At 39.2% G+C, this 24314-nt stretch overlaps 2 protein-coding genes across 2 annotated transcripts; one reads left to right on the top strand and one right to left on the bottom strand.

Moving 5' to 3' along the window:
- The first annotated feature begins 3928 nt into the window (after positions 1–3928).
- On the top strand, positions 3929–10244 carry LOC140229529 (titin-like). The gene is made up of 11 exons (XM_072309777.1): positions 3929–3998; positions 4411–4737; positions 4956–5170; positions 5589–5863; positions 6233–6390; positions 6800–7108; positions 7447–7600; positions 7973–8118; positions 8595–8717; positions 9108–9721; positions 10124–10244. The coding sequence occupies exons 1-11, from the start codon at positions 3929–3931 to the stop codon at positions 10148–10150; spliced, it is 2418 nt and encodes an 805-aa protein (XP_072165878.1). The 3' UTR covers positions 10151–10244.
- An 8978-nt stretch (positions 10245–19222) lies between these two features.
- Positions 19223–20472, bottom strand: LOC140229862 (mannose-binding protein-like). Its single transcript, XM_072310076.1, has 3 exons — positions 20264–20472; positions 19899–20025; positions 19223–19327 (listed from the first exon to the last, which is right to left on the bottom strand). The coding sequence occupies exons 1-3, from the start codon at positions 20430–20432 to the stop codon at positions 19318–19320; spliced, it is 306 nt and encodes a 101-aa protein (XP_072166177.1). The 5' UTR covers positions 20433–20472; the 3' UTR covers positions 19223–19317.
- Positions 20473–24314: the final 3842 nt, after the last annotated feature.

Below are 24314 nucleotides of genomic sequence, written 5' to 3' on the forward strand. Positions count from 1 at the left end.
TGACCGGCTACTAGTAACTTAAATTGGTCAGTGGGGTCAAGCAAATGCATCAGAACTTCTTCACTTCTCATGTACGGTGAAGTTTACAGTAAAAAGAGGTCAAACGTCAAACAGTGCCCCACAAGGTGGATACGGTTGTTGGAAACATAAACAGGATTTGTCTGGATTACAGACGGTTTACAAACTTCCCATAGAGGTGAGTATTGAGTTCGAGAAATGAGTTGAAATACAAGGGCGTGAAGTTCTTGCTTTTCAGTTCTGACGGTGAATCATAGAAAATCGCTTTGTTGTGCACTGTGCGTGTCAACATGCGCCTTGCTCTGCAAGCAAGTATAATGAAAATCGTACTTTTGTGTTTCCGCGAGACGGAGCAAAAGATGCATGCTCAGAATAGAGTCATTCGAAGCATTGTTAATCAAATTAAAAGCTCTGTGGGAGAGAGGAGATGTACTTAGTATCCTGTCTCTGATTGGGTAAATGTCGCTTATTTTGAGGAGCATAACCTTGGAGACAGCCAATGAGCGTCGAGTTTACTAAACCGGCGCTCTCGGCTCGGATAAAGGGGGATCGCCAGCCAGTGGCGCATTCCAGATCTATTGAAGATGACAATGGCTAATGGTGATACAGAGTGATGCCGTTTTTTCGGGCAGGTTTTCACGCAATCTCGCTATGGTTAAATAGAAAGTTCCGCTAGGGCAGAGAAGAAAAAAGGAATACCATTCTGGCTAGGTCCGCGGCGTCGGGCTCTCGCCCCGTTTGTTTCCAGCGCTTGACGACGGTTGTTAGGACCTTGGTGTTTTCCTGCGACGAAGCGAATAACAATTTCCCAATCAACCCCTTCAATGAAATGACCCGAGCGTGTGGGACTATCACCATACCCCACGTAGCGAGACCTGAACACACATCGTGGTAACTTCTACGTTCGCTTGTCTACCAACTACTTTGTACTAACATTGCACATGTTCTATTCGAACACTCTCGATACTTGTGCTTTGGTTACTGTTTACAACAGAAAAGAAGAAAGTTTTCTCTATAGGAGTTAAACTCAGCTCCAAACAGTATTTTCGCAACTGCTACAAACCTTTTTCGCCTTTTGATGTAGCACAGAGATCAGACTTGAACTATTTTTGGACAAGGTTATTTCGACAGGTATAACGCGGAATTAACATCTTGCAGTTAAATCAAGGTAAGTTCACTTCGTGTTTCTGCTGAAACATCGTCAGTTGATAATATATTCCTGTGTGTTGCTAAATATTGCGTTGTTCTTTCTGTACATTAATGATGATCCTCGTGTTTCATAATGTTAAGCAAAGATGGTGATCCCTACCTAGACTTTATCGATTTCTGAGCTCATGTTGGGGGAAAGAGAGAGAGAGGGGTGCAAAGAATCATTATTGGTCATTGTTTGCTGAAGTCTGCTATGTAACCACAACATTTCTCGTCCGCCAAAATCGCATTGATTTCATGATGTAATATTTATGATATGTCTGCTAGTCTTCGTAGATTGAGATGATTCCATGACAATCTTTCTTTAGGTTTGAAGTATCGTCATTCGCGCAGCACTGGAATTAATTGATATTAAAATGTTTCATTTCTATGAAATGTTCGATTTCTCAGGACACAATGTTTTCATCGACGACAATTGGCAGAAAAAGAAAGCAACGAATTTTGTAACATTTGATATTTCAAACTGTAAAGAGACTGAACTATATAATTCAACATCATACCTAGATTGCGATCTTTATGGGTTTACTAATTAATCACCTGGACTTGAGTGTAAAATATAACTTTCCTCCGTATTTGTTGGTTTTATATCGTCTTGTGTATGTATGGTTGACAGTTCTGAGTTTACATGTATGACGCAAATTTATTTTGTATAGGATATAATACGGCCAGTAAGAGAATGTACACACGTGTATTGTGGTGTTTACAAGCAGGAACCATCCACACGTTAATACCCAGGCATGCCTATATGCATGCAAGAGCACTTACTAAACCGGGTCCCCATGCCGACTGCGTAAACAGCACGGCGGTGTGCGAAAGTCTCGCAGAACCATGTCGGCCTATAGAGATACCCGCACAATATGAAAGCGGATTATCAGGTTCGGGACGCACGCTCCAAACTTAGAGCGCTACTTTCTGCTTCCCATAAATCGTGACACGACATTAATATTTTTGAATGCCAAATTAATGTAAAGAAGAGATGTCTAAAGCATGTATTTAAAAGTATAATGGAGTAAGGGTAACAGGTGGGATATTCGGGTCGGACACGCCCATTACTCATACATGACGCATCCGGGATCTTGTAATCTTTCGTCTTTAATTGGTAACTTAGACTACATATGGTGGTTGTCAATGGTTGTGGTTATAGAACGTCAAACGAGGCACAAGTGAAAATACGATCACATACATTGTTTAAACATTGTAACGCAAAGTCTACAAACATAATATTTGTCTACTAATTTCAGTAGCAATTTTAGGTATAATCCCAATCATTTCCTAGTCTTGGCTACAGCATGTTTGCATTTCCTTTGATCAAAATTTATTTCGTATTTTATTCTTCTTGATTGTAAGAATATCAACATGTAGTATTATTCATTCTGGTAATGACGAACTGTTGTGTTGGACTAACCCTGTAACACAATTACGTTTTGAAAAAAAAAATGGTTGATTATCTCCTGAGGAGGTTATCTCGCCAATTTTGTCGGCTCGCCCTTAGATATCCAATTAACTTAGATTGATATAGCAGGAATTGTAACGAGATAATTAAATCGTTTGATTATGTTCATAATCAGGAGCGAGCGATGAAAGAGCAGGAGGTATGATGAATGTTTGATACACCAGCAATAAAAATTCTGTAGTCAGGCGATCAATAATTGTAGCGCGCTCTCTACACAAAAGCAAAGGGGCTCTGAATAGAAACCGAGCACAATGCAATATACGTGTACTATTGTAGCTGCTATCAGATATACGGCTCGTGCATCACTGTCTAGAACTGAATTATCGTCTGCGTATTTGTCTTTTGGTATAATAGTTTGTTTCCTGTCTCATTCATCTCATTCCGTTACCTATATCGATTTATAAAATCAGCTGCACCTTGTGATAAAATGTAATCATTTTTTATCTGTTTTGTAAAGCAAAATCTATCAACAATAATTATGACTCTCATTCAGTATGCTTTCAGATTGTGGGATGAAAATTAGTCTGACTACTCTCTTTAATTAATCGACGCAAAAATTAGACGCACTAATGACAACGCTTTTTTCATAATGAGATTCAACTTACTCTATAGGCCATGTGTATTTCACATTAAAACCAATTGGCTTATATTGCCTGCGTGTGATATAATGGTCAAAGCACGGGTATAGATGAACGGGAATTAGCTGGTAGAGCAAAGGGAGGGACCTCGGTTGCGTTGTCATGACGGCGGATCGCATCAGTCCAATTCCCGAGTGATCAAGCCTCGCTCGTGCTTTCCCCCTTTGAAGGTCATTTTTCACACATTTCAGAATCAATTTCAACAAAAGTGAGAACTCCGGTCGGGGCATGGTAGGCTTCTGCGCATACATTATGCAGTATATTGTACAGTTCCTTGTCTTTTGGTTTCACAGAGAAATTGCTTAATCTGCCCGTTCCATCAAAGAATGATAGCAAAATTTAGTATTGATAACAGCTGTAAACAAAAAAAAAAAAAAAATGAGCCAAAAGGTTCGATAGCATGAGAGTTTATTCAGTGTGCATTGCAATATAGAACGGTGGTGTAGGTTCATGTTGAGTCAGTTCTAAGAGGCGAGACTTTTAAATAAACATGAAACATTCATTTTTGATCGATTAGAATTTCTGAATAGATAGTCAATCAAGTCTCCTATGTCTGTTTACACAGCTTTTCCCTCAACTTCTTGAACGCGCCAAAAGTCATCCCACCAATATGGCTGCCCATTCCCCATCGATAGTTTGGCAGCTTACGCTCGCTGTCCTCCTTCTCATGGTACACGAAGGTAAGATCTTTACAAATATTTTGAAAGTTTGTGAATTGGCTTTTATATGAATTCATTCAACACGGACACATTCTTTCCTGGAAAAGACAAAGAACAAAAAAAAAAAAATAGTACGATTCTAATTGCATGTTGTTGTTCTTTTTGTTCAAAATTTCCCCTGTTATCGAGGAAGTGAAAAGGGGAACTGTACCATAATTGCACGGCCCTTTATGTTTCATTACCATGGATCTACAAGATTGTGATGTAGATTTGTAAACGAAACAAAATTACTTTAGCTTCCTCCCGACATGTCTAGTTCGTAGTATTTCAGCTGTGGGTATGATTATTGTACCATAATGTGTACGGCTATCAACTTCTATCTCACTTCTCCAATTTATGAAAGTAAATATGATTTGGTTTTTGATGTTCCCAGGTGTCGGCCAGCAGACGATTACCATCCAACCATCGAGTAGCACCGAATTCGTCGGCGATTCCGTGTTGCTCCTGTGTTCGATCACCGACAAGGAGGGCGCGGTCACTTGGGTCAAAGACGGCACCACGGCCATCTCGAGTGACCGGACGATCATCGATCCGACGCAGACGTCGAAATACCAGATCCTCGGCGACGACATCGCTGGCAGTTTCAATCTAAACATCCTCGACCTCACCGAGGACGACTCGGGCGACTATGTGTGCCGAGTTTCAGCAGCGGGAACGAGTACGGCGGTCGCGTCTGACACAGCCACTCTTGTTGTAGAACGTAAGTTAGGGCTCGTGACATTCTATATTTGCTACAGCTGTATATCAAAAGTTTTCATATCAAAAACTTTATGAAACAACAGACAGAAACACCATTGAAAATCATCTGTTATCTTATTCTAAAGTTCGTGAATATTCTAGAACATATAGTAATAATTGAAAGTAAAGCACAATGATAATACTTAGCAGACTACAATATTACTTTTTTTTTCTATGCAGCAATTCCTGTCCAAGCCTTTGTCACGGAGCCGACCAGTGCTCAGGCCACCACCGATAACTCGGCCGTCCTGCAGTGCGTCATCGAAAACAAGGAGGGTAATGTCGAGTGGGTCAAAGACGGTGTCGTCATCAGCAACAACACCGAGATCACAGACTCGTCGCTTATTCGGTACAGCATCACGGGCACTGCCGCCGACGGCGAGTATAACCTACAGGTGAGTAGCAATCTCACACTATAATGAGTATCGTGCCAGATAAGGCATGGGTTTAGATCATATTTAGGTTCTCCCCTTTAACACAATTACCTTATAACTCTTCTCGTAGACTGAATCTCTTCACGTATTATGGAAAACAGAGAATATAATATTTTCCATTATTAAAGGTTAATTTAACCAACTAACATGTTGGAAAGCTTCTTGAACACAGCTTAATGCAATGGTGTTAAGTATAATTATGGTTACGATTACTTCACGTATAAGATTATTTTCATATTTCCATTTACAAAATTCCATAAAGTGATGGCATTGTAGGCAACAGTCTTCACGAGCATTCGTAATTGAGCTTTAGGGGAAACACTACATAAAATATGGAGTCACTTGAATCATTTTTTTTTGTCTGTTTGTCCAACAACAGATTGTGACGGTAGAAATGTCCGACGCCGGCACCTACCGTTGCCAGGTTACCGCTGCCGGAAACAGCGCCGCAATCACATCCGGGGATGCCGTGCTTACGGTGCGCGATTCCAGCGAGGTGCAGAGTATCGTTGTTCCGCCTTCGGACAAGACGGCCACCGTTGGAACGTCCGTCACGCTGGTCTGTTACGTGTCGGCGCTGTCCGGGTCGGTGCGCTGGTTGAAGGACGGCGTCCAGATCAGCGAGAATCGCGAACTCGTGAACGGAGATACAAGGTAAGGAAGGTTTTCTTATGTTTAAAACAAAATATGTCCCCTTTTTCACTGGCACCTGGGATCATTTACATAAATCTACTAACCCCTGGTACACTGACACAATTAATGTTTTCAAGAAAAGGAAGAAGATATTCGGTTATGTCCTGTTCCTATTTAGATGATACTAGGAGACATTTTCGTAATCATGAATTCAATCCAAGACATGAGGTTTCATCGTAATAAAACATTGAGGAAAACTTGTGTCAAAACTTATTAAAATTCCATCATTCCTGGACGTTGTGCAGAGTGTTGTATTGAGGATGTTGATTACCATAGCAACATGCAATTGCTCATATACTGATGTGTACCTTTCCTCCGCCCTCTCCACAGTGGTAGGATCTCTATCATCGGCAACGACGAGGACGGCGAGTATAACTTTTACATCAGCGAGGTCGAGGACGACGACCAGGCCTTGTATTTCTGCGTCCTGTCGGCTTCGGACACCGACTCGTCCGTGGCTTCGTCTCCAGCCACGCTTACCGTTTCGCGTAAGTCGAAATCGTGGTCGCATAGAAGAGTTTGTTTAACATCCTAATCGGAGAAGTGCAGCGACAAACATGGCTAATGATGTAGTAGTTTCTGGATCAGACCTAGCGATAGTGTGATGGTACATGTATAGCAGTGAGTAACGACGGGTAAAGACAAATAGGATGGGGATACACGTATCTCATAATATTGACAGAAAGCGAGGGAACGAGCCATGATCAGGACATATTTGATAGTTCGACTGAATATTTTACAACGAAACTCGAAGCAATTATTGAGATGTTGGAATATCTAAGCACACCATTATGTCAAAAAATGCAACAACACCTATTATGTTAAATGTCCATTCACCAGAGCGTTAAAACAACGAGTAGATTGATATTTTCGATGTCTTTTTTCTTGGTGGAACAGCTGCCGAGGCCCCGAATTCTCTCTCGCCGACTTGCACCCTCACTCCGTCTGAGAACCTCAGCGAAAACGACGCCGTGACCCTGACCTGCGAGTCCACCGGCGGCACACCGCAACCAACGCTGCGGTGGTCGAACGACGTCGACGCCAATGCCGACTCGGGCAACCAGACACAGGACTCGTCGTCGGCCACGAACACGCTGTCGCTGATCCTCACCAAGGACCTAAGCGGAGTGGTCTACACCTGTCGCTCCACGCATCCTGCCTACTCCGAGCCGGTAGAGTGCTCCCTGTCGCCTTTAGATTTCCAAAGTAAGTTTGCACTTGTTTGCACTCTTCTGTCATCACAACTTGCTGAGCTATCGAACCACTTCCATCGCTTTAGTGGTCTTTGTCAAACGGCCATGTGCCAGTCTTACCTAAGAACGCTTACACAAAATATGCAAAGTATGAATGTTTTCTCGAAGAAAATGTATGTACAGGGACATTGGGAAAATAATTTCGATAACCGCGGATGGTGGTTTTGCCAACTAGAAAAAAGGATACCACAGTACACTGCATTCTCTTCTTGCATCTTTCGACGACCATAGCAACCACCATCTGTTACATTACCCCTAACATTTCCTTCATTTTCCTTCAAACTCTCACAGTTATTGCAACCATCAACGTGACGCTTGACGTGAGTACCCTGACCATTGAGGAGGACAAGCAAGGAATGTTGGTGTGCTCGGCGGCCGGTGACCCGCCAGTCCTGGGCTACACGTGGTACTACAACGGCGCTGAGATCGTTACCACTGACGAAAGGTGAGAACAATAGAATTTTAATTCTTCCCACCATCAAATCACCTAAGAGAATTATACTGTAGCAATCACGAAATCCCTCTACATATCATGAATAAAAAAACCATTTGCAGTTGAAAATATAATGTCTGAAATTATCATAACAATTCACTAATCATACGTTATACGGAGATGATTATTCTTTCCATGTATTACGTACTTAGCTATCATAATACACTTCGTTAAAATTGTTGAAACTGCAATCAGTTAAATGAAAAATGAGATACCGGCACTTACTGTGTAAAGAATTGAATACTGATTAAAAAAAAAAAAAAAAAAAAAAAAAAACGGAACACGTGAGTATGAAACGGTGTTTTTCATTTGCTCTCCACCTAGGTTTCTGATTTCAACAACCAATAGCAAGGACAGTTCTACCCTGACGATAGTGAGCGCAACTCTGAGTATGGACGAGTCGACCATCCAATGCAGGGCACACAATCGTATCGATGAACGGACGGACAGTGTGCTGCTAAAGATCAAAGGTAAGCTTCCTTCAACATCTGGAAGCATCATTTTAGAATTCTCGACACGCAAAAATTGATCCAGAGGGCTGCACTGTGAAACATGATAAGATTATGGGAATCACCGGGACACTCAAGTCGTACGTTACAAAAGATATAGATATAGATCCTCTCTTCCCACGATCGTTTTCTACCAAAATTTAATGACTTATTTAATGACTAAAGGTATAATTGATATCTCTATGAGGGTACAGATTGCATACTCTCTGCGTAAAGCAGTGTATGTGACGCACCCGTATTTTTCAAAACAATGTGACATAGTGAGCCAACTAAGACATGGTGGCGCTCTTGATAAACAGCGCCACCACACAGCCAAGGTGTCGTCATCTCATCAAAAGATTTTGCCTCGTCCGTATCGGTGCGATCATCATGTTTGCTTGATAGTTTGTGTGAGTGGAGACTAATCAGCATCACTGCTCTTGTCTTTGTATCTACAGAGGACAACCTCACGACGTACGTTCTTGCCGCTCTCGGTCTCATTGCCACCATCATCTTCGTCGCCATCGTCGTCGGTTTCATCATCTGGGTCTGCTACAGGATAAAGAAGAAGAACCAGAAAGGTAAGAACAGCCAACATACATTCACACAGTTCAGATAATGATTGTCTTGAGAGTGAGACGTACACGATCGAACGATAACTGGCTTACACTAAACACAGTCTCTAAGTGCACTGCACACTTGCCGTTTATAGGAGTCTGTAACTGTGTCTTGAACAAGCAAGAATGAGCTAAACGGCTTCTAAAATTGTTAAGTCTTGGGAAATGATACAAGCGGATTCTGTTCAGTTGTGTATCAATATTTTGATCTATGTCCATATTTCAAACTTAGTGTTGACAATAGCGGTTTCAACGCATCCTTTTACGTTTCAAGAAATTATGATAATAGATGTTGCAAAAATGGTGACAGAGGATGCATTTTGTAATACGTTTCACTTTTCTGTCACACCACAGTTTACCCTGACCACGAGGCACAGGGCGAAGCCAAGCGGATGCCGAACACGAACTACTTCATCGGGGCGACAAACATGGGCGGGACTATGATTCCCAACGGGACTGTGGTGAAGACTGAGAATGAGGAGACTAAGAAGAAGCACCGCAAACACAAGGACAGGAAACATAGGAAGCACCGCAAGGAGAAGAAGGACAAATCCAAGGTGCTGGACCACGATGCTTCAAGGACGCCCAACCCGCTGAGCACGCGCGACGGAGACCACGAGGTGCTACCCACCATCACCGGCTACAAGAGACCGGGTGCCAGCAGCCGCGACCCTGGTGTCTACCCGACCTACCCTGCAGGAATGTACCCCATCGACGGGCACTCGCCGCTCCCGCACTACCAGGACGGGTATCCGGCCGGTGAGCCGAACGCGGGCAGGAGGTCGTCGGTGGAGAAGTCCGGTAGGAGGAGCTCGAAGGACGCTAAGATCTCGCTGTCGCCGGGAGAGTACCAGGCACGGGATGAGTACGAGAGGAAGCTGCGAGAGCTGCAGGGACTTCGATCGGACCTCATCAACGCCGAGGAAGAGAAGAAGAAAAAGAAGAAGCACAAGAAGCACAAGAAAGATGTAAGTTTTCTTTTCCTTGCAACAAACTTGATTTTAATAACTCTTTACTCGAATATTTTTTAAATGTGTCCAGAAATATTTGCACCCCAAATAATAAACTATTCAAAGTTATGAGTGAATGGCGTTTCAGTTTCGTCGTTATATTTCCAGTTATCTATTTATTTTCTTTTGCGAAAACACGATCAATCCACAGTTGCATTTATATTCTTAAAATGAATGATAGCCTAGTAAATTAAAAAGTGGATTGGACTGAAATGTTGTCACCCATTATCATACTTTTATTATCAAACATTGCGCATGATATTCATTTTTCATTTATCACTTTTCGTCATATTTGTATAGATAAGATGAATGAATGATTAATCGTTGGTTCTCCTCTTTCTGATCTTTTCCCCTCCACAGAAGTCAAAGAAGGAATCTTCGCGGTGAGAGACTAGCTTTCTTGGAAGATGAATGGACTATACTTCCTTGACAGTACTCTGAGCTGTGATTGGCTGTGAGTGAACCAACGTCTACCATGCGTATTCTTGCCATTCTATAATACCTTGGTACTTCTTGTGCTGCCGGAACTGTTTTCGCACCGACAAAGAGAAGTTATACCACACTCGACTGCAGAGTAATGGCCAGAGAAAGGAATGGCCGCGGAATAATCTGCACACATTGGCAAGACTTGGACAATGGGAAAAGTTGCAGTGGAAGGCACGCGAATCGTTGCTATTGTGACGTCGAAACGGGAAACACTGAATGGAATTGTTTAATGAGAAATGTACACGATATGTGTAGCTAAACTCAACAACAGGTGTTACATCAATGCAACGAACATCTTGATGTGTGTGACATCACGATGTGAAATTATAGACGACTTATGTGATATTCTTCATGTATTTCAGTCTGTTTGATTTGTGCAAGCAAACAGTGATGATAACAACACAAGTCTTGGCACTTCTCATTTTGTACTATACTCAATATTGATGAATGTGGACACCACTCTATCTTTGATAATTCTCCAGTCGATACACAGTATTACTGCAATGGTGGACAGAAAGGAACAACTGTTTCTATTGCGCATGTAAATGGTTTTGATGATACATATACAACTCATTTATCCCCCCAAAGTTTGTGTGTTTTTCTTTGTATGATACTTTTTTTTTATTTATATAAGTCAGAGTTTACGAGACCACAAAATAGCAATACCAAATTTTACGATGTAAACAAAGTTTACCACTTTAATGAAAGACCCCCAGAGTTACGCGGAATCATAAAAGCATGTTTGTTGGGTGCGCAGATTCGTGAAACTGGATTAACAATGCTTCCTTTGTGACGTCACTAGAAGGTGACAATGACGTGTCCGGAATGGTGTCTTACAATGGTATATCTTTCTGCCTTCCAAAGTTTCAGCAGGAATTTGACCTTATCTCAATGATGTGCCAAAGCGGAGAAACATTGGCGAACAAGAGCTTACCAGTGAGATAAATCAAAGATTTCTATCAACTATAGCTTTACGACGAATATTCTTTAAGGGAATGAACGGCGGTTCATTAACATGCAAAGTGTACAATAACAATAACAATTGTGAACAATTGGCTGTACTAGATATGTCTGTGAAATAAATTTATGAACTGTTAGTCATGATCAAATGAAAATATTCTTCTTACATTTTGTTTTGTCATTGTCATCGCAGGACACCCATGAGGTGTGTTATGCAGTTACACACACGCACACACACATTCACACACACACACACACACACACAGACACACACACACACATATGTATATACATACATATATATAATCTCTATATATGTAATTATATATATTATATGATTACATATAATTTTATATGTGTGCCGGATGAAAAACTTGCAGTATAGACGTTGCAGTGATGTTCACTCTTGCCTTTATTCCCCAAGCTTTCGGCTGTTTCACCAGCCTTTTTCAAGGGCTTTTAAGGCGTGGGGATTTGCTTGTTGTGTGTGGTGTGGTGTGGAATAAAGGCAAGAGTGAACATCACTGCAACGTCTATACTGCAAGTTTTTCTTCCGGCACACATATACCAATGATGCAGTACCCACCACGTACGAGGCCAAGCCCGCTTCACGTTATATAATTATATATATATATATATATATATATATATATATATATATATCAGATGTATGTAAACATTATATACATATATATATATATATATATATATTTGATTATTTTGATTTATACCATCTTCAAAATAGAATTTGCCATTGACTTGATAAAGCCCTATGGGTGAAAATTTGTTAAAACAACCCTACGTTTTCCACCAAGTTTCTTTAATTACTTCTGTTGCGAACCAATGTCTTCTTAGACTCCGAGCAGAAACCCTTTGCTGTATATATATATATATATATAGATATATGTATAATGTATATAGGAGTATTGAAAAAATTCACCTGGTTGACTGCAGGTTCATCCGTATTTATTGCAGTCAACCGCGTGAACTTGTTTCAATACTTCTGTCTAAAGCTCTTCCTTTGAGGATATCGAGCACTCTTCATAGTAGGATAGAATCACCAAGTGTATGTATATATAGTATATATATATATATATATTTATATATATATATGATGCAAAATACAGTAAATTCCCTTAAACCTTCAACGTACACATATATGAACTTCTGTTCTGGTGTATTGTTAATGTTTAGATAATCTGAGAGTAACATTATGAACAATACTAGATGAAAATGAAAAGTCACAATGCGCCTTGGAATAATGATAATGGTCATGTACCAAATAAACAGAGGGCGTATTCTACTACATGTATTTAGCATTCGTATACTCAAGACCCGTTGCAGCGGGTATACGAGTGAACATGCGATTGTGTGCGGCCGTAATTTGGGAAAGTATAATTCGTGAGCCATTACATATCTACGTTCATGCCCAGTACCCGGAAGGAAGCTCCTTGACGTGTTGATGATTGTTTGGAGTTCTTTCATGTGTCAGTCATCGAAGGCTTCTATATATGTCCTTGTATAATGCAACATTGTAGGTATGTTTTTACATGTGTTGTTCGTTGTGTCTTAATGTAGTGCGATTGAATGTTGTGTTTGGTTTCTGATTATGATGTTTTTGTGGTTGTTTGAATCTTTGTCTGAAGTTTGTCGTTTGTAGACAGCCAGGGGACATTGTTTGAATGTTAGACTGTACGCTACGTTCTTATAGTTTCAGTCCCTTGACGTCGGACGGAGGGTGCATATGGCCGGATCCGATTTTGATTTCTGTATCTGTTACTGCTGGATGGTCGCATATCTGACAACTGTTGTACCCCCAGTTTTGGCTGCCAGTCACTGCCAGTAGGTATGATCGGTTTGTGGACTTTTGATCGCGTTAGCAGACTTTTGAGATACGGTGGTTGTCTTTGGGCATGCAGAGGATGTACGGCTACCTCGGGGCCAAGTGATGGAACTTGTTTAAGTGTCGGCCATACCTTCCAAACCTCTTTCACGAATTGCTGTGATGTTTGATAGTATGTCGTTACAAAAACCTTGCGTGTGTGGGAGTCTTTGGGTTTGTGGTTTTCACGATTTCGTAAGGATGAGCGTCTTTTTGCTATCGCGCGGTCCCTCCCTGCTTGTACGATGTCTAAGGGGTACCCCGCTGCTGCAACAAACAATTGTCCCAGATTCGAAGAAATTCCTTGTGATCAGAAATGACTCGTATTGAGCCAAGCAAGCAAGTAAGCAAGGAAAACAAAGACGAATTTGTGCGGATATAACGACAACTTTTTTTTTTTTTTTTGAAACCGAATGATAACAACGGGAAAAATCTTAAAACCAGAAAAGGTCAATTCTCCGTGAATTGTCTGAATTATTGTTGCGTGCAAGCAGAGACTAAGATCTGACAGTGCCAAAGAGAACGCAATGAAGGTGATGCGCCGCAAGTTCATAAAGTCTCTTTCCGAGGGCCGAGATGGAACGGCATCGGAATATTTGGAAGCTTTAGCTTTCGCTAAAAAATATGCCTAACTGTTATCTCAAACGCTACAATACGAATTAGCGTTCCGAAATGGTGCACATTATCCGAAATGTTAAGTTAACCTTTCCGAAGACGCTTAAAGGAAGTATCTAATTGTGAGCGGGAAATGTTTACGAACGTAGAGAACTGTAGTATAATCTCGGGAGAAATTTCGAACATGTTCAAAATTTCTTTGCGATAAGAAAAACTGGTTGCAAAAATGAAAACTGTTTTTGAGTTTGATTGCACCTGTTACCGAACCCTGACGGAATTTAAAGTCTGCTATTATTCGCTACTTTGGCAAACATTAGCCGCTCAGTTAGATACCCCATTTCCGTAACTTTGATTATGAGAGAAATTGAATTAGATGTCAAAATCAAAGTATGATGATGTCGTAAGCTAAAATTTGAATTAACTCAACTCTAGCTAATCGAAATACTACAGTATTTCAGTTCATCAGTTACCGGGTACTGGTTTTTGTTCTCGTAAACGGCATGTACCCGTCAATCTCGTCGGGTAAAACATTTACGCAAAGCACGCATTCAACCTGGCGGGTGCTTCGCAACATGCTGGCAGCACAATATGGCGCTCTGGCAGTAAAAGTCATCACGCGTTTCGCGCATCGCACTTTACAGTAATAGTGAGAGAAAATGAGATGTTGGGTACGGTGTCCTTGAAGGAAATAAAACATGAGAGTATAAATTGTGATGTGAACTTTCACCATAATACACGTCATTTATATCAATAATTTGTCATAGAATGAAAGATAAATTCGGACTTTAGTCACAGCTTTCATCCACGCGAGTTACGCTAAACGCAGCGCTGAGCTGATAGCGAGATGACCTTACCTATAGTTGCGTGAATTTTCCTTCATCTCTCTCTTCTCAGATGTTCAGAATGATTAGCATGCAGATAACAAAGAGCAGGCCCCATTTACGACATGATTACGAGGTATATGATATCAAATTTGAAACAATTACTGATTAAGCGTCGAGGGAAAAAAAGAGATGATTGTAATTATCGCGAGAATGCTCTCGCATTTTCGAGTCGCATTTCCTGTTTTTCTGTTCATCAAAATGAAGTCGTCATATTATTCGATGCATGTAACCAAATTTTAACAGAGCATGTTCATATGATAAAGTGTATTTTCCACAAGTGTTCGGATACAACGAGAATCCGGATATAACCAGAAAAATCACCCGGAACCAACGATCTCGTTATGACGGGATTCCCCTGTAAGTCTTCTTCTTTGTGACCTCCGAAGAACAGTGGACTATTGTGACTACCCTGCTGAAGAGGGTTCTGATGACAGCAAATTTATGAACCAAGGGGTGATGTGATTTGAAATTTAGGGTTGGCTTTCTGTGAACTGAAGTGGAGAGGGCGCCATCAGCTTCGACGTTGATTTCCACATCTACGAATGATAGTTTCTCATCCTTGCATGTTTCTTGCGTGAAGAAATGTGCATGATCCCAGGAGCTGATGCAGCTGAAGGGAGCACTCTCTTTTTCCAGGATGACGAACGTATCGTCCAGATACGTGGATTGCGTCTTGTGTATGGATTTAGAGATGTGGTCACAAATCAACTCCTTGGACAACCCCTATTCCAACTCATACTGAGGAGGTATCCCCTCCCATACAAGGAAGATCTTGTATTGTTTTCTTGTTTATCTATTTATTTATCTTTAAAAATTTGATTTGATGCAAATGTTTAAACATTTTAAAGAAAAATAAATTATCAAGGACAATGTGACGACTAAATTGCCATATCTGTCACCTCCTTTTCTGCTAGTCCGTTTCGTATGTACCACTGTGGAAAAACGGGAGAGGGTGTGGCCACATGAGTGAGGAGCTTTTACATTTTTAGAATTGAAATTCAAAGATCTGGTGCTCACTTTCGGTGGCATTCTAAGAAATTTTTCAATAAAAAAGTAACAAAAAAATCAAGATAGAGGGGAATCTAAACGGCTAAATCTGGGTACCACTCACGTCTCGTTCAGCGTGTGTGCCTTTACTGTTTCCTAAGTCTATGGGGGTGCATAGCACTCATTGGTAACTACAAAATAAATGGTAGTGAAAAAGAGGTGACAGATATCACACGCAATAGACCATTTTTTTAGCTGATGTGTGATTTTCTTAATTACTGATTATTTGAAAATCTTAATATCCTACTATGGAGAAAGTGGAGCTTTCAACATTTCTACCCCCACCCGTAGAACAGCCATCTTTCCAAGCAATTTTGTATCAAAATTTTAAGTTGATAATACGATCTGATGTGTCTACATTTATCATTTTCATCATATGTCCCTAAACATATGTGAACACACATTGATTTTCTCCAACAATATTGTCTAGTAGTGGAAGATAAATTTTGAGCTCTTCCAAACACTATATGTTTTAGCTCTAATCTGAAGGTCAATTTCAATTTCAATTCAATTTTATTTCCATTTCCATTGAATAAACTGAAAAAAAATATATACAATACATTTACAGAACATATTTGTAACAATTTCAAAGAAAACGTATAAGTGGTCACGAGTAACAACAGAATTTCCTTTCTAAGGTATATACATATACCTAATACAAAGATTAGAATGGAAATGGAGGGTCCCACTAAAAAGCAAAGCTTGTAGGGTATGGGACCCTCGAAAAATACGTACACAAAATCATTGAAACCAATGTCAACTGACATGAAATTAACTTAGGAAGGAAAAAAAGAAGAAAAAAAAAAGAAAGAAAAAGAACAAAAAGGGGGAAATGAGACCATGGTACAACATACGCCATCGTGGACACAATTAAGCATACTGTACTTCATGATGGAAATGCAATAATAAAACAATAAAACGCTCCCTGGTTTGATATTGCAATTGATTGGGTGCATATGCCGGTATGAATGCATAGGAACGGATATAAAAAAGAGAAAGAGAATAGACTCACTGTTGTCTGGTATAATAAAAGAAATATCTGAGGTAAACTTATGTTAGACAGATTGAAAGATTAAAAGATGATTTCTGTGTGATACCTTAATACTTGTAAAAAAAAAAAAAAAAAAACCCAAACGACTTGATTGAGACAATGAAACCGAACCTAATTTGGTTGTATGTCACAAGATTTCAACAGAAAGAATTTTAATTTGTTCTTAAAAGAATTCAAAGTTTGTGCTGTTATTATGTCGTTGGGAAGTGAGTTCCAAAACTTTGGCCCCTCGTAGATGAAGGTTTGCTGAGCCAGCAATGTCCTAAAAAATGGCAAATGAAATTCGTTGGATTGCCTTGTAGGACAGCAAAGGTCGACAGCAAACAGGAGCACCCCGACAGACGACAAAATCACATTCTAAAAAGGACCACCCGTACATCAAGTTGTATGTATTGTATTGTATACATTTATTGATGTAGTCACCTCCGCCAAGGGAGGAGGTTATTTTATAAATTCCGACATCTTCCATTATATCCCTGGATAATTTTATATTAATTGACAAGATTATTAATTAAAGAGGGGTGGAAGATCGAAAAAAAAAAAACTTGAACAAATTAGATATTGGTTTGTCCTTGAATCTTCGGACAATCTGATACATTGTAAATGTATAAAATGGTGGTGTTATGAAAAACGCGTATGAGTTTGAGTTTAAGATGAGTTTACCCAACCACGGTAAAAAGCTTGCTATCAGCTAAAAGTTGTTTTTCAGCAAGGCCGTGAAATGATATAACTCTTATCCTGCCGTATTCCATGACTTAATCACTTAGAGTTGTTGACATATTCTTTTCACACTGTATGGGTTGGTTTCCAGGGGGGTGTTTCATCAACGTTTGTCAGCGCTGACTTGTCATCGCTGACAATCACCATAGTAACAGTTAGTTACCAGAGCATCTTATCCAAACAAAACCAAGGATTTTGCTGAAATTGTCAGCGCTGACAAACGTTGATGAAACACCCCCTGATCATTTTGTATGAACATAACGTTTCATTGCTGAAAATACTTACCGCACAATATACCAAATACACCTTCATTAGTGTGCTATTCGTTGAAATCATACACTATGATAGCAGTACCTACTCAAAAGCATCATGAAATTGATTATTCAAGTCTAAAATCTTTGTCTAAGATTTTGCCCGAAACATTTTTTCTTTTCATGTAAAGTAATGATTTTCGTAACGTAATTATGTACAAAGCATGGAAATTATGAATGGAATATTGAAATAAGAAAGTTTGTCTCAATTTGTCTCAATGCATAAACAAATATCGAAAATCCTTTAAAAATGACTCCTTGCTTATGTGACGAAGTCATGACAACAGATGCCATTCATCAGTAAAGTCACCCGATGACTTTGGTGCATGTTTAATTTCCAAAGTAAAAAGGAAGTCACTTAAGTCTTTATTATCATTGAAATATTTTGTGGACTTCAGGGGCTTGCTACAAAATGAATGGCAAATTCGAGTCCACACGCCAATCTCAACTGTGCTTGTGAAGGGGGTGGTTATCACTTAATGTTTGAATAAAGGCGGCATCGACTAACCTGTGTTTAATATTGATTTCTATCATGATCGGTGAACGAGCGATGACTGGATGGAATAACTAGAAATTACATGAAAACTACTGCTTTTTCCTAATATCATAATAATCAGTGCGTATGGTATCATCTAACGGCCTTCAATGAAGTCAATTCAATTCATATTTGTTTTGAATATGATAACAAATTACCAAAAGTCTGGTTTCCTATTCCAATATGGAATACCCTAAAAGTAAAATATCTGATTACATATTGTTATGCTATGGCTATTTCAAAATCGAATATTTTTGCTATATTCAAATAAAAGGTTACCTTTTTGCTCGGAAAGATTTTATACCATAGATATCTCGCCAATTATGTTTCAGATGTTACTCTTTGAACCCTTAGATTATATGGGGTGAAAGGCTGTCAATTATTTTACTTTCATAGATCTACTGAGTCATTATAACAGTTTTGACTCTTTAACTCATCTAAACTGAATGTGACTACCACCACAAATGCAAAACAAAGATTCTCTCGATATAAAGCCAACAGGACGCGAGAAAAGCATTATGATTATGCAGAGAACAAATCACGGGTGAATAATTATATACACTTCATTAAAGGGTTGTTCTTTCTGTTAATCTTGTCCATGCCAATGATGACATCCACCTCTCCTCGATCCATCTTTGACATCTTTGCTCTTAATGCCATGAAAGATAATTATTATTATAGATCCATCTTTGACATCTTTGCTCTTAACGCCATGAAAGATGATTATTATTATAGATCGATCTTTGACATCTTTGCTCTTAATGCCATGAAAGATAATTATTATTGTACTTTGTTGGCCCGAATTCACGAAGGTGGTACAGTTGAAACCATGGTTTAAACCCAATGAAATGATCATTTCGTTACGAAAGGATCTTCGTCGAGGAAATGATTGATTTCATAACGAAATAGGCCATGCAACACTTGGCGCTCCATACAAATTGTCCATGGTTTCAATTGTACCATCTTCGTGAATTCGGGCCATTGTCTCTATCCTTGTCGTTTGCACATTTTGACCCGATTTGACGTTGCGATTTCCTTTCGCAGCCACATGGAACCATGATATTTACTGTACACTGTAGAGAAAACAGAAAGATTAAATACATTATATTATGTTAGAAAATTATCGCACGGTGAATATCCGAAGCGATATGTGAGTAAATAATTGATAATTAACAAATGCATTTCTGTCACGTTTTACAAATAGACGAAAAGCAACTTCGTGTTAATAATAATAAAGCCTCGAGTTCTTTTTTCCCCCGCTACATTACATTCATTAATTCGAATGATATTTGGATATATTTCGGTACTGCCAATCTAAATTTTATTTCAAAACAGAGGGCTGCAAAGTCTGTTGTATGGAAGATGGACACGGAGATGAAAGCACAGTTAGACATAATCATGAGAGGGAAACGCATTCATGGCATAAAATAACGAATCAATTGAATTCTACCTCCGAGGATGATAGTCTGCTTTTTTTTTTTTTGGTTTCCATTACATAGATGATTGTGGTTGAATAATTTACCCCTTCTTGCGACACCTTGGTTTGTGTTTATGGAAAAAGAAATACAAATGACTGAGAATAACTTCCTGTGGACGATGTTAAAGCAAATTGGGACAAAGCAAAACAGAACAATCTATCTTCACCTTTTTTCGCAGACGGCGTGAGATCCTGCAAACGAACAATACCAGTCATGAATCTTTTTCTCGTTGACAACGTACACCACACAATTCTCGGTTCGGTATTCATTCGGTTGGCCAGGTTTCCACCAAGCTACATGAAGAATTGAAAAAAAAATGTGGTTACAGCGATGATTGTATTATGTGGTCTACCTGAAAACACTTTTGATGTGGACTTTATGGACCAGCCCCCTTCCCCCCCCCCAAGAAAAAAAAAACTAACAAAAAACAACAACAACAACAAAAAACACCAAAAAAACAAAAAACAAACAAACAGACAAACAAAAGAACAAACGAGAGCTGTAGATGAAAGGAAAACAAATCTGTCTTACGGCTTGACTCCAATATCTGTGTACCCCCGAAGCAGTCGAATGTCCGCTCTGTTTCCTCGTCATCGCACCCCATCCACACGTAAGCCAATCCCCCCTGCCTAGTGAGGAAGTGTCCGACATCCTTGTATTCACTTTGAGTCGAGGCCACGTAGGGCGTCGCCTCCTCCATGGCGCAGAGCTCCTGACATCTAGAGTAGCTCACTCCTCCCGATGAAACCACTTTGTAGCACCTATCTCCCATTCGCCACCATCCATTTTCGCAATACGGTTCTGCACAACAGTACACTGTTAGAAAAAAATCAACAAGGTTGTTTAAAATTTTAAACAACCACAAGTTAACCGGTGAATCGCTCAACTGTTGTTTAAAAATTAAACAACACGTAGTTGTTTAAACTTTTAACCCTTTGTTGTTTAAAAATTCTAAACAACTGTTGTTTAAAAGAAATTTAAACAACTGGGTTGTTTAAAAAAGTTGTTTAAAAATTTAAACAACTGTTGTTTAAAAGTCATTTTATACAACTGGGTTGTTTAAAAAAAGTTGTTTAAAAGTCTAAACAACTGTTGTTTAAATGTAATTTTATACAACTAAGTTGTTTAAAAAAAGTTGTTTAAAACTCTAAACAACTGTTGTTTAAAAGTCATTTTATACAACCGGGTTGTTTAAAAGTAATTTTATACAACTGGGTTGTTTAAAGCAAATATTGAATATTCATGTTTAGAATTTAAACAGTTCTTAATCCAATATTACTGTACAACTCACTTGTATATAAGCACAATGACACAAATGTTTATTTTTATTTGGCTAATTATATATTTCAGCACATTTTCACTGTCTATATCACTGACAGCGTATCAATAGAAAACCTACAATCGGTGAATCTGTCCATCGATGTGCAAACTTATTACAAATAACAAATTGAGCCAATCAAGAATAATTGTCTCATCCATTTTCAGAATATATACAGAGAAAGAATTCTTCTTATACAGTTAACCTTTGATAAGTCGAAGTTCTCGGGAACCGAGAAAAATGTGTCGACTTGCGCGGATTTAGTAAAAATATGCAGTTTGACTGCAGAGGAAAAATCATTAGCTTTTGTTATGCTTGAGTTAAGTGATTTCCCAGCTGAATTGACCTTGACTCATCTAAAGCTTAGTGTATTGTCAAATGTACATTTTGATTCCACTTACATACAAATGGGGCGCTTAACGCCGTAAAAATCACATTTCACAATATTTCAACTAAACTGCAATGGCAAATTGAATTTGAAACATGCAATAATTAAAGAATTAATTATTATGCATAACATGGATGTGTTCAGCTTGAGATTATCTATACCTGTACCACATTGAATATTTTGTTGCTTCTTTCTCATATTGTGTGGGTGCATGGGGACCATCAGTTGCCCTCAGATGGGTCCAAAAGGGCTAACTGAATGAACAGTACACAGAGAATGTAATTTTTCAGAATGCTTTTACAGTCCAATGCACACCTTAAAGACACATTATCCAGTTTTGTAGTGATCATACCCTGACAAGACAAGATAAATCTCGAATGAGTCCTATTTCCTGGAATGATTATCTGATTTTCTTGGAACCGCTGACTTTATTCTTGAAGTGTTTGTCACTATTACATGCGCTTGGAAATCTCATAAGTGAAGCATAAGGGAATGGCCCTCTAAGGATTTGCTTTTCTGTCCCAATACTGTACTTTGTTGCTCCACTAAGAAAATATTACTGAAGGTATTGCACTACACAGCTTCTCTATTAACTAGATCATTTTTAACAATGTTCAATTTGATGTAACAACATTTTGAATCATTTCAGTTGCAATACTTTTGGGGAACATCTGCAATAGTAAGTCAGGGGTTATAGATTATATTTCCTTGACAGTAAAATGATGACTGTAGATATACTGCAGATGGAGAAACCATTCACATTACTCCTGTTTACTGGTGTAATTTGAGAAGTCATACCTGCTACCAACACATACAGTTCTTTTTTTTTCATAACTGGGATGTGCCAAGTACAGCACATCTGTCCAGCACAGATCATCTCTGTCACTCCTGTGATACAGATGACAGCAATGAAGATTACTCTATATACAATGAAATAAATTCATAATGGAAATATACATTCTACGAGACAGTTCATCTTTAATTTTATGAAGGCCACATTCAGTACAGAGTGTCACCTCCATTATGCTCAACAGATATGAGGTTTTAATTTAACAATTGCTATATTTCTGAAAATTGACTGTCATGCTTCAGTATAAACCTGTGAAGATCTTGTCCAATATTTCATTAAGTCACTACTATGCAAAATACCCTTTTTAATTCATTTCTAGCCCATGTTTATCACAAGTTTTCAAGGGCCAACATTACCCACTAATAGAACAATCTTCTCATGACCTTTGATCTTTCCATGTGACATGTATCCATTACTTATTGAGTTATAAACAAATAAAACATAGATACCAAACCTTTGCTTTGACGAATGACCGAAAAATCAACTTTGTCAATTAAACTTCTGGTGACCATGAAAATCTCATTCTACGCATCTAATCTTCCTGATTTGAAGAGTTCAGGTATGTCCTGATCTCTCTCACAGAAATGGACGTCACTTTACCAGGCGTTTTGTACACAACTGTCTCCAAGAACTGCCAGGCAGCAAAACATTGAGCCTGGTACTGTACATCTAGGACATAATGCACTTTGAATGCACAGTCCACAGCCTTTGTCAAAGTTGGAAACAAGAATCCCTGTCTCTCTACAATAGGGAGTTTTCGCAAGCACAACGCGGCCGGGAGTTAAGCGTGTCGTGTGCGAAATTTGCTTCTGCACATGATCAAATCCGAGGAACATCCCGTCCGGGGGAAAACGAGTACGGTACTTGGCCAAAATAGTGTTCGGTCCCGATGCTGGGCAGGAGTGAGCAAGCCAGTCAGCCAACCAATCAACAATCTTGTCCCCACGCCTCTGTCCTGCACAGGAAAGCGAAACTGCATAGATATGGGGACGGGAGTCAACGAGGACTGTCACAAGTGATCGCTTCCTCATATTCTCGGTCTTCGCGTCGTGTAGCGAAAACTTCCGAATGACAAAGGTTTGCAGTGGCTTCTTCCAGGATCCTCCCATCAGCAAGATGAAGGGCTGTGGTCTCTGCTTCCTGTCAATTTGTCCAATGTAGAAAGCCAGGTCTGTGCCCTCCTGTAAAATGAAATGGAAGTGGAAAAGAAACATAACATGCATATGTATGCATCTAGATAAAATCTTGAAATGATCCACGCAGAAGCGTTGGGTTGAGGCATTGGTATAATGAAATCCATCAGAACAGATATTCCCCACACCCCTCCAATGTTTAAGGTAGAGTTCATAATAAAGTGCCTGGCCAAATTTTGCAACATTTCATTTGCAAACATATACCCTAAATTGGGTATTTTCTGTAGTATATAACATCCATGTATTACATTTTCTATTCTTGCAAGGGCTAACCATGACCTGGCTGAATGAATTTTCAACTGTGTGGCCTATGGGAACTTCTGAAAGGCAATTAATTTTATTGCTGGCAAGCCCAGGCAAAAAGTATTATCAAACAAAAACTACTCCTGAATTGCATTTCATTATTTTGGGTAAGTTACTCTTTCCAATACTAGTAGTATAATTTTGTCCACTTACATTGTAGGAACATTAAGGAGTATGCAAGGTCTTTTTTCTTTTTGGTATGGGGGGGGGGGGGACACCCTGTATCACATTGGATGTATATGAGTGGTACCGGTATGTGATATATTTCCAGCATCTTGCTGAATATAATGATACCATAGGTCAAGTGCAATATTCATTGATGAATGGAATATTCCTTATTGGCGACATTTGGGACCAATTTTGCATTTCATGTGAATTTTTTCCCTTTTTTATCAAAATGAAAAGGACATATTGATATTGGACAAGTGTGTGATTGAGCAGTCAGGCACAAAATAAAGTAAATATGTAGGTTGACTATGTAATATAAGATTTTTTTTCGTTTAAAAAAAATTATTGTGATTCACAGCATA

This window comes from Diadema setosum, chromosome 6 (genome assembly GCF_964275005.1).
Source record: "Diadema setosum chromosome 6, eeDiaSeto1, whole genome shotgun sequence".
Lineage (NCBI taxonomy): Eukaryota > Metazoa > Echinodermata > Echinoidea > Diadematoida > Diadematidae > Diadema > Diadema setosum.

Excerpts from the sequence above, each read along its gene's own strand:
- LOC140229529 (XM_072309777.1), top strand. The coding sequence starts at position 3,929 with ATGGCTGCCCATTCCCCATCGATAGTTTGGCAGCTTACGCTCGCTGTC. Across the intron at positions 3,999-4,410 it reads CCTTCTCATGGTACACGAAG|GTGTCGGCCAGCAGACGATT; the intron begins GTAAGATCTTTA and ends TGATGTTCCCAG. Across the intron at positions 5,171-5,588 it reads ACGGCGAGTATAACCTACAG|ATTGTGACGGTAGAAATGTC; the intron begins GTGAGTAGCAAT and ends GTCCAACAACAG.
- LOC140229862 (XM_072310076.1), bottom strand. The coding sequence starts at position 20,432 with ATGGAGGAGGCGACGCCCTACGTGGCCTCGACTCAAAGTGAATACAAG. Across the intron at positions 20,026-20,263 it reads ACAGATATTGGAGTCAAGCC|CTTGGTGGAAACCTGGCCAA; the intron begins GTAAGACAGATT and ends TTCTTCATGTAG.